Source organism: Chaetura pelagica, unplaced genomic scaffold (genome assembly GCF_000747805.2).
Source record: "Chaetura pelagica isolate M959 unplaced genomic scaffold, ChaPel_1.0 scaffold587, whole genome shotgun sequence".
NCBI classification, from domain to species: domain Eukaryota; kingdom Metazoa; phylum Chordata; class Aves; order Apodiformes; family Apodidae; genus Chaetura; species Chaetura pelagica.
Window position 1 is genome coordinate 509,704 of NW_009953909.1, and position 10,720 is coordinate 520,423.

At 54.6% G+C, this 10,720-nt stretch overlaps 1 protein-coding gene across 1 annotated transcript; it reads right to left on the reverse strand.

Moving 5' to 3' along the window:
* Positions 1-315: 315 nt before the first annotated feature.
* Positions 316-10,131, reverse strand: RIC8A (RIC8 guanine nucleotide exchange factor A). Its single transcript, XM_010001456.1, has 10 exons — positions 10,048-10,131; positions 7,498-7,545; positions 4,781-5,395; positions 4,066-4,160; positions 3,429-3,579; positions 2,718-2,813; positions 2,334-2,478; positions 2,062-2,206; positions 1,525-1,644; positions 316-537 (listed from the first exon to the last, which is right to left on the reverse strand). Exons 1-10 carry the CDS (start codon positions 10,129-10,131, stop codon positions 417-419), a joined length of 1,620 nt encoding a protein of 539 aa, XP_009999758.1. The 3' UTR covers positions 316-416.
* Between the last annotated feature and the right edge of the window lie 589 nt (positions 10,132-10,720).

The following is a 10,720-nucleotide window of genomic DNA, read 5'->3' on the forward strand; positions in this document are numbered from 1 at the left end:
ACCCCCCTGAGTGTGGGCACATAGATGGGGTGCTCCACAGATGGCTGGACCCCGAGGGCGTGATAGGAAGATCCTCCCCCTCCCACCCTTCTTCCCAAACATCGTGTATTTAAACAAACAAACAAAAAATCCTACTGGAAAGTCCTGGAAGCAAATCGGAGCATGGAATCCTCAAGGCTGCTGACAGGAGTGACCAAGGTGGAGCCAGGCCATGAAGACCCTCTGGGAGAAGAGGTGGTGACAGAGCTGGGAAGGAAGCTGGAGGTGCTCCTTGGTGTGGACTGTGATGGGTCCAGGTTGGATCCCGACCCCACAGGGAGAGTCCTGTCCTAGGATGAGCCTCTGGGTGCAGCACCAGTTCTGGAGGGAGCACAGAGGGAGGCTCCCCAGCTCCGAGGCTGGGCGAGAGGCCTGGATCAGTCCAGCCCCAGGTCTGAGTCGGATGAGGACCTCTCCTCAGCCATGTCGTGGATGGCGCTGTCCATGGGGGCCAGGCTGCCGCTGGGCGTGATGCCCATGGGCTGGATCACCTGCTCTCTGCAGCCAGGGAGGAGAGGGGGAAGGTCACACTGACTTGCAGCAGACAACACAGAACAGAGCAGCACTAGGGTGGGAGCAACGAGCGTGTGGAAACCCCTCCAGGGCAGCCCAGAACAGCCCTGGGCCACCACCAGGAATCCCTGCTTAGGAAGGAGGGTCAGTTCTAGCCTTAAACCCTGCAGCAGGTGAGGGATGGCTGGAGGCCACCCACAAGGGTTGCCATCCCCAGGCCCCCTGGGACAGGCTCAGGGTTAGGGCTCTGCTGGGTGTGGTACAGGACTGCCAGAGGAAAATCAGCACTGGCATCAGTGCTGCTGAACACCCGATGGAAACAGGGACACAAAGGGCACTGCCCCTTCCCCTCTCACCCAGGGTGGTCTGAACTCAGCCTGCAGACTATGGCTTCCTCCAGAGCACCTATTAATGATGGATGAAAGATGAGTGCCCTCCTGCAGGGAAGGGGATTGTTGGCACTGGCTGCCATCTGTCTCCAAACCCCTTCCTTTCAGCAGCCTCACCAGGACAGTGGCAGGGGCTCCCCCCCAGCCCCCGGGGCAAACCCCCCAGGGAAAAAAGGGAGGAAAGATGAGTCCCCTCCTGCAGGGAAGGGGATTGTTGCCACTGGCTGCCATCTGTGTCCAACCCCCTTCCTTTCAGCAGCCTCACCAGGACAGTGGCAGCTGCTCCCACTGAGCACCTGGACAAACCTGCCAGGGCAGCAGGTGCCTGGAAACACAGCACAGGCATACAAGGAATTTCCTGGCATTCCACCATGCTGAAGAGGTGCAGGGCTTGCACTGCCTTCCCCTGCACAGGACAGGGACCAGCTTAAGGAAGTATTTCCCTTTTATCCCCCCCAGTCTGTCACATCCCTTCGGTTAGTGGTGACCCTGGGAACACTTCCCCAGGAAGGTCTGTGAGGAACATAAACCACAGACAACACAGGCACTGATGCAGGCAGGAACATACAGAGTTTTCTAGTACCTGGACAGTTTGTCAAACATGTTGACCAGCTTCATGGCTTCGTATTCCTTCTGCTCCTCAGTCATCCCTTCCATGGGGTTGGGCAGTTTCTCCTCAACACGTCCTGTCACAGGGTTGATGCTGCAAGAACAGCAAGGCAAAGGAGGAAGGGAAAGCAGAGGAGTGAGAAAAGGGCTGTGTCAAACCTTCTCTGGCTCTACAAAGCAGAGGCCCACAACAGAAAGGCTGGTTCTGAGTGCTGCTCATCTCATTATCCCCAAAGGCTATGACAGCACACTGTGGCCCTTCCAACCTCTTCCTGAATGTCCTGCACACCAAGCAGCTCAGCCACAGGGGCATTTCAGCCAAGGGACAGGCAGAGAGGGGGGAACAGGACATCAAAGCTGAGGGTGAAACTGCCAAACAATGCAGAAGGAAACGTTCACGTGGAAGAGCAGGACAGGGGGGTGGGCAGGGAGGCATGAAGGCAGGGACAGAGTAGGAGTGGGAAGAAGGGGTAGAAGAGGGGTGCCACACGGGAGGAGCAGCCTTCCTTACTTGGGCTTTGCCTCTTTGTACTCCTCTGTATCTGTGTCTTCATCTTCCGAGTACTCTCCCTCCTCCCGATCACAGGCCATGAGGCCCCGTGCTGCCAGGAGCCCCGCAGCGTTCCCGTAGCCCGTGTACTTCACAAACCGCGACACTGCGGGAGACGGGGAGAGACCACCCTGTGCTTCCCCTCCCCCCAAGGAGACCCCAGCCCCGCCACGGCCACGCGGGGCTGCTCTGCACCCCCGGGGGGCTCAGCCCCCGCCGCAGGGGCCGCTCACCGCTCTCCTTGCAGAGCACGAAGAGGAACTCGGCCGCGCAGTGCTTGACGTCCGTGTCGATGTGGGTCATGAGCCGCACCAGCTTGTTCCGCAGCGCGTTCCCCACCTCCGGGCGGTTCCGCACGTCCCGCAGCGGCGGCAGCACCTGCAGGGACGCGCAGGGAGGGCATCAGGGGAGCTGGAACAGCAAGGGCAGCTCAGGCGAAAACAGATACGCTTTTAACCATCAGCTAAACATCGTACAATCAGAGTAAAAACGCCGTGGGTTCCAAAGGCCTCCACCCCCTCCCGCCAGGAGCCGCGGAGCGAGGGAGGTGTCCTTGCAGGAGAGCAGTCCCCAGGCCCCTTGCTGCCCTCCTCCCCTCAGCACTTGCTGCCCTGTACCTTCGCCTTCAGGAACTTCCTGGTCTGGCGGTGGACCCGGGCGCTCTCAGTCAGCAGGTTCAGCACAGGGGTCAAACTCTCCTTCAGCTTGTGGCCCTGCAGAAGTGCCCACAAAGCCAATCAGGCATTAGTGACACCAAGCTCGGCCTGTCTGGCTTCTGGTAGAGAACATGAGCACAGACCACCAGGGAACAGACACACCAAAGCTTTCCAGCCCCTGCTACAGGCCCATCATTACTCCAGCCCTCCCAAACCACAGGGTTTTCCAAGCCCTGCGCTGTGGCACAGCACTGCTGGAAATGCTGGTGTGGGGCATCCAGAGCAGCGGGAACATTCCAGCCCCTTTGGAATAGCTCCAGGGACATAAACCCACAGCCAGCTTGACAAGAATGCAAATTCCAGCTTCCAGAAGCTGCCACCAGGATCACTACTGAGTGAAGCAGAGCTCTGGTATCACTATCTCCTACCTCACCCTCAACCAACCTCACCTCCTGGCCCATAGCCAGGACACAGTCACCTTCCCAGCCAACTGATGCTGTTTTAGTCCTACCAACCATCACAGTTCTGCCTCTGGTAAAGACTGCCCCTTCTATAAAGGGGCCTCTCCAAACCAGCCACACCTTACTGGTGCTCCCACGAACTGGGCCTTTCCAGGCTGAAGGGAAGGTGCCCTGCAGTGAGGGGGTGGGAAGGAGCAGTCTCACAACTCACCCTGTCCAGGCGCCGCTCCAGGAAATCCAGCAGGATACTGACAGCATCCATGTTGACACCCATGTACTCCAGCGAGCCTGGCCGGACTTTGGGGGTCAGGAGGACATCCAGACACTTCAGGGGCAGGTTGCCCAAAAGGTTAACCGTGTGGCTAAGCACATAAAAGAGAAGAGAATACAGTCACAGGTCTTTGTTCACAGAAGTTCTTCAGCCATCCAGAAAGCAAGGTTCATTCCTAACTTCCAGGAGTCTGAGGACCCCAAGATCCAAGCTGCCTCTGGACTGCAACCCAAGCTCCTCACACCACTGAAAGGGAATAAATTAAAAACTGCTCTTTGGGTAGTTGAACTGTTGGCTGGGAGTCCAAGGCGACTGCAGTGACAACTGAGAAGCCATGGATCTTGACACAGGGAACAAGTGGGACCAATCTGAGCAGCCCAAGGTCTGGCCAGTGGTGGCCAAAGGCAACGCCCCAGCGTGGCACAGGTGACAGACAATTAAATAACTTGCTATTTGTCAGCAGTGACCTTCACAATTACCAAACAAGCAGAAGGTGTTAATGCCCAGGTCAGGCAGGATCTGCCTTGGGGAGAGCCTGTTTCCAGGGCAGATCATGACCTCGTTATCTAACACAGACCTGTGGAACTCCTCCGTGCGCTCCTCCCCATCCGCAGCGATCATCAGGCAGTGGCGCAGGAGGGCACCCAAGTGCCGGTACAAAGCAGCATCTTCCTGGCCCCAAGAGAGAAAAGGAGAACCTGGATCAGAAAGGGAGGGGATCCCCCACCCCCAAAGCCTGCTGGCTTGCAGCCCACAGCCCAGATCTCCCACCAACAGGGTGTGTCAGTGGAACCAGCCTCCTGATTCTCCTTTGGGAGTCAACACAGTATTCCTGCTGCCCAACACCTCTCCCCTCACCCTACAACACTGTGTCAAGGGCTGGAAGAGGCCACAAAACAGGCCCATGGATCAGCCAGAGATGTTCTGCATCACACCTTCCTTTCACCTCATTCCAAAGGTGGAAGAACACCAGACCACACTCAGAAGTGAGTTATCTGGGGGCTCTGCTCTCCCACTTGCCTAACGGGTCATGTCATCAAGAAGGAAAATACCCAACTTTTAAATGGTAACACTCCCAAGGTCTTAAGGGTTCATAATGCATTGGACAGAGGTCATGCTCTAGGGACAAAGGTCTGGACACATGGACACAGAGGTCTCTTGCCCCCCTTACAGGCACCCAGGAGCTGCCAGAGGGCCACAGTAACCCAAGGTGACCCAGGAAGAGAAACCAGCAGCCAAACACAGCCCAGAAACACGCAAACACAGCAGCGTGGGACAGCCCAGGAGCTCACCTCATCCACCTCCCTCTTGCTGGAATCAAAGGTGATATTGAAGAGCACTTTCAGGATCTCCATGGCCCTCTCTGTCTCCTGCCGAGGCAAAGGAGGGAGAAGTCCCTCCTCGGTGGCCACTTCGTAAGGGTCCAACCACTTCACCCCGAGGGTCAGCTCCAGGGTGTCGGTCATCAGGCTGATGCCCCTGAGCTCCTGGCTGAGCTGCTGCCTGACGTCCACCCTCAGGGCTGTCAGCAGGAAGAGCAGACGCAGGTCGAAGAACTTGACCTCGTGGGGGAGGCTCCTCTCGTTGTAGAGCTTGATGCGACGGGCCAGGCCCAGCACCAGCCGCGCTTGCGCCGCCAGCTCCTGCGCCCGCGGGCTGCTGAACACGATGTTGCACAGACACTTCAGGGACTCCAGGATCACGTCCAAGTCTGGGACCTCCCCGATGAGCTCCTCTGAGGAATCGATGCCAGCGTGCCTGGAGAGGGTCTTCAGGCCTTCCTTGGTGGTGAAGGGGTCCAGGCAGTGCTTGTCCCGGGACAGGATGCGGATGCTCTCCAGGCAGGTGACCTGGCAGGACGGCTGCAGCTCTCTCTCCATGAACTTGATCAGCAGCTGGGCCATTTTCTGTGTGGTTGGAAACAAGGAAATCCTGGTCACTGACACTTCACAGTGCTCCCCCACCCTCTGGAATGGTCTGCCCTGGGAGACACCAGTGTCATCCAGAGACAGGTCTGTGATGGGCTCCGTTCTGGTGGGTGCTTGGAAGCACTTGGGAAGTGTTTGGCTCCAGCATCTGATACTGACCCAGGCTGAGCAAGGACACCCAGCAAGAAACAGCTGGGAGGGGACACCAGATGTGAGGGAAGAGTATGACCAGGAGGTTGCTGTTCTGTTTCAGCTTCACCCATGGCTAGGGTGGCTCAGGCCAACATGGTTTATGTGACAGCTGCATTATACAAAGAGAGGGCAGGGCAAAAACATCCCTCATGGCTTCACCAACTTAACAGCAGTTCTCTACTCACACCCAGAGCCTTAAAATTAGGGAGGCATCTGTTTTGGGTGCTCTAGAACCAGGCTGAAAAAGTTGAGGAGTTAGAAAACCACCAAGGGAGGATAAAAGGACCCGAGCAAGGTGAGCAGAGTACATGATGCCCTGGGAAAGGAGGTGAGGAGACCTCAGGAGATTCAAATAAGCAGTACCTCCCTAAACATCAGTGCTGTCTGGAGACCTACTAGCCCAGATCCTCTGTAGGTACAGACAGGCAGAGCTCCACTAACACCAATTCAGAAGAGCTGGAAATCTCACCCCTGTGGATCTCAGCCCCACCTGTGCCAGCCAGGGAGGAGCAGCAGAGCAGGGCAAGGCCCCACACAGCAGCACTGCATGTCCCCCAGGTGCAGCCCCACTGCTCTGCTCAGACACCCTGCAGGGGACAGCTCTCCCCAGGGCTCTGGCATGACGTGTCTCTGCAGCCACACTGCAAGAGTCAGGGACTCCAAGGCTGCCAGGTTTGCTACCACTCAGTGCAAGAGGCTTAGCACAGCCCCACCAGTTACACTTCAGAATAATAAAAGCACTGAGGGAAGGAATTAAGAAAAAAAAATAATTTAAATTAAAAATTAATTTTAGCCCTTGAGGTGAGGCTGGCAGAACTGAACGACCTCAGCTCATGCAGCACGTCCCAAAATGCCACCCTTGAGAAGGGAAAGGATACAGCCATTCCTCTCCTTCCATATGAGAGGACAGGGACATAGGAGTTAAGACACAGCTGTGAGTAACCAAAGCCTCTGACTCTGGTTCAAGAGGTCCCAGAGCATGTGCCCAGGGCTGAACCTTCAGAAGAATAGAGATGGTGATGCACAATTCATACCTCATGGCATGCACCCCAGAAGTGGGGCAGGCCAAGGCTGTGCTGGAGTTGATGGCCTGTGTGAGTGTCCCAGAGCAAGGCAAAGAGCTCGGGCCTCTGAGATCCAGTCCTACACCTCAGGCTGCACCTGGAAAAGCTTCCAGCACAGACCAAAGAGTCCCATTCTCCACCCTGGCTGCCTGGCCCACACTTGCTGTGCTAACACAGGCATCAACACAATCCACCAGTGAATGAGACCATAAAACTGATCCAGCTGGAAAATAATCCAGGGGGAAAAAAAAAAAAAAAAAAAAGAAGAGTTATTCTTTAGGCAGATCAGCTCACCAACCACGTGCAGCCACACAAAGGTCTGCCCTGGCATTAAAGAGCTGCAGGAGCAGAAAGGAAAAGGCAGGAGAGATTCTTTCCATTGAGTGCCAGATTGCACCAGCTTGAAGCATCTGTTAATGTCTGTTTAATATCTCTTCTGCTAAGATCTGCTAAGATGCAGCCCCAGTCAGCCCCTGCAGCTGGCTCACAGCACATACACCTACCAGAGGCCTGCATGCCACTGTCACCCTTGCCCAGCAGACTCATGCCACCACACAAAGGGTCACACCTCTTACACCCCCGTGGCTGAGACTATAACACATCAGGGAACCCAGAGGGGTTGCCAACGCTGGGAGGACACTGACCCTCATCCTACAACACCAAATACTGATGGAAAACTGGAGCCAGGTGCCCTGAGCACACCATTCCCTAAACACTTCCTTCTTTCCCTGTAGGAGCTCCAGCACCAAGCCCTGCTGGACAAGAGTACAGAGAAGTAGCAGCAGATCTCCCTGACCAGAGGAAGAAAGCAAAGGACGTGCCTACCTTCCTCTCTTCCCGCTCCTCATCGTCAAAGATGAAGCACTGAGATTTCTGTGGGGGCAGAGCAAAAGCACCAGTCAAAATAAGCAGTAGGTGACAAACTCACAGAACTGTTTCCCCCAGCCAAGGGGGGGGGGCATTCAGCTGGAGAGCAGCAGGTCTCTCAACACATAGCAAAAGCAAGCACAGCTCTGGAGCAGCTGGCACAGCGAGGAGCATCACAGGCTGGGAGAGCCCCATGCCTGTGGGGCTATCAACAAGCAGCACAGGCTCCTGAGAAACAGGACAAGAGCCTTTTCTTCCCCATGCTGTTCCCACCACCAGGCAACTCCAACTGCATGCTTCACAGCTGGGGGACCACAGAGCACAGAGATGGACACCACCAGGTCTGAGGTGCTTTCCTTGAGCCAGGTTCCTGCTGTTCTGCAGCCCCCGTTTCTCTTTCATCCTCAAACAACACCCATGCTGAACATCACCCATTGCCCTCTTCCTGGCTCTGCAGTACAGGCTGAAAGCCCCAGGCCAAAGCTGTGCCCATCTGATGAGTGGATTTATTTTTAAATCTGCAGCAGCAAAGTGGGTATTCATCACAATCCCAATGTCCTGTAATAGCCAGTAATTCCTCTGCTCGGTGACACCACCAAGCTGTGCGTACACATTTCTCCCCTTGGCATTCCCTGTTCTTTTTTCCTGGCCAAGATAAAGTACTGTCTCCTTGTTACTTGTGAACTATTCAGGTAATGCTCTCTAAACACAAGAGACCCAATCTCTACACCTTCACAATGCCCCCCTCCTTAACAAACCATCCTGCTCTCTGCTCAGAGGAGCCATTCCTGTGTTGTCTCCTCTGGCTGCTCTCCCACAGACACTCTCCTCTCTGGCTGCATCTGCTGCCAGTGACCTGGGCAGCACAGAGGATCACAGGCCCCCTGTGACAAGCAGCACTTTCCAGTGGTCCCTCATCTACCCCAAAATAGCACTTGATCCAAGCTGTGAGACAGAAAAGGTTTAACACTTATAAACCACTAATTAGATATGTATAGATACAGCCAGATCTAGAGATAGGAATGTGCAGATACTGTATCAATTCTCCCATCACTGTCACCTTTTACTGAGCTACACTGCTCACACTTACACAGCTGCTCAGTAATTAGTCTTACCACAATCAATCATTCTTATACTCTGGACTCATTCTCCCGAGCAATCACAGCTCATGAATTTCCCACCAACAGGTCTGAACACCTGAGCTCATCCCCTTGAATGAATTCAGCCCCTTGCCAGTTGTCTGGCTGCCCAGCCCTTTTGCCACACCTGTGATTTACTCTTGGCAGTCAAAAATTGACTCTGTAGGCAACAATCAGTTAAAATATAACCCCAGAAAAAGCACACAGTACAATTATTTTTTTACAATAAAAAATGATGCAAGGAAGCTGCTTGGTTTTTCTGCTGTTTCATAACCCTCTTGGACTGCTCCATCTCTCCTCACGCAGCAAGCAAAACCACTGGCATTTCCTCAAGTTTCCTAAACTTGACACATCAATAAAGGCTCCAGCTGGAGGAATTTGACAGAAAACATCGTGGTTTGATGCCTGCAGCTGGTTCCACCCCAAACTCCATTTGCACTCCTGGTTTCTCCAGCACTGCACCTGCTGCAGATGATGTTAACCCTGAGAACTGCTTTTAGCAGGGACCTGCTCCTTCCCATCTTGCTCTCTCCCCCGTTTCAAAACCGACTGCTGGCAACAGTTGAACACTCTCCCTCTTGCACACTCGTGCAAAATATTCCCAGGTTTTCCCTGCTGGCTTCCCACCTACTCAAGCCTGGTGCAGAGTGAGTCACAGAGATCTGCAGGACCTGCCCTACCCTGGTGGAAACCCTAAGAAGGAAACTTCCCTGACAACCAGAGTCTATTTCAATAGGGATTTGCTCCACAGATAATCTTTTGCCACTTGAAGGCTAGAGACAATTCCATCTCTGCTTCCCAAAAATTCCTTTTTCTTTTTTTTTTTTTTTTTGTTAATATTGCTGTTCTCATTGTCAGCTTTCAGATCAGGCACCTGTATCAAAATCCAGCAGCCCGTCCCCACCCACCTCTAATGATATTTTACTTGCAAATCCCAACTCCCATCTCACCTGCAGCTCCTCCCCAGGCCTCAGCTTCATGACCTCCAAACCCTGCCTTAGCAAAAAAAACTCCTCCTACTTGGTCTTCACACTAATGTTTATTTCCCTGCCAGGTTTTACTTGGGATCTGGATAATAATTTTAAAATTAATAAATATATAAATCCCTTCTATGTGCTCTACTTCCAGCATACCAAGGAACCAAGAGAAAGAAAGGCTGCTCAGCTGCTCCCTAGCAAAACACCAAGCAAAAAGCCATCTGCAGGTACAAGATGAAGCAGTCTGTACCATTTTCATGGCAGTCACTGCAGGCAGATGCAATCAGAGGAGACAGACTGGGCACAGCTGCTGGGTGGCACGGGATCCCACAACCTGCTGCCAGGCTTGCCAGCAGCAGCAGCAGCTGCCAGCAGGTCTGGTGCTCACTCACCTCCTGGTTGTAGACCTGAAGCACCTTGAGAACCGTGTCTTGCTCCCCGCTCTCCACCGTGGCCACCACCGTCCTGAGCTCCATTGTCTCCTCAGCTCCGCTCCAGCAGGAGGTGGAACTGGGAGGAAGGGGATCCAGGGGGAGCAGTGATGCCCAGGGACCTCGGCAGACAGAGACCTGAGAGGGAAGGGGGTGGGGAGAGGAAAGAAGGGGGGAAAAACCAAAACGGCAGAAAACAAACCAAACCCGAGTGAGACGGCTCACGCTGTGGCACCGTAAAAGCAGAGCAGATGGGTAACCCGTGTAAAACCAGCAGCTTCCTCTCTCCCCCACTAATCCTCTTCTTCCTCTTCGCTCTCCAATGTTTAATACGAGCCCTCCCAGTAAAGCTCTCCGGGAAAACCTTCCCCCCAGCCAGCCGGGGGGATTAACAGAGAGCAGATAACAGCAGCTCCCTGAAATAGCTGCTGCCTCCTCCTCCCCTGGCTGGCCTGATTTCTGTTACTGCACGGGAGGAGGGGGGGAACTCCAGAAACACGCCTGTGGAGTAAAAAGGGATGAAGGCAAGGCCAGAGGGGCAGGAATTGCATCCTCCTGGCTGGCCCGGGGCAGAGCCAACTCGCCAGGCTGGTGCCGCGCCCCGGGGGCAGCAGGTCCCGCACACCCGGGGGGG

What these genes read in the sequence shown, in the direction of transcription:
- RIC8A (XM_010001456.1), bottom strand. Translation starts at nt 10,131, where the DNA reads ATGGAGCTCAGGACGGTGGTGGCCACGGTGGAGAGCGGGGAGCAAGAC. An exon ending in AGGAGCGGGAAGAGAGGAAG is followed by an intron (nt 5,396 to 7,497) that starts GTAGGCACGTCC and finishes CCAACCACACAG; the next exon opens with AAAATGGCCCAGCTGCTGAT. An exon ending in ATGTTTGACAAACTGTCCAG is followed by an intron (nt 538 to 1,524) that starts GTACTAGAAAAC and finishes CCCTGGCTGCAG; the next exon opens with AGAGCAGGTGATCCAGCCCA.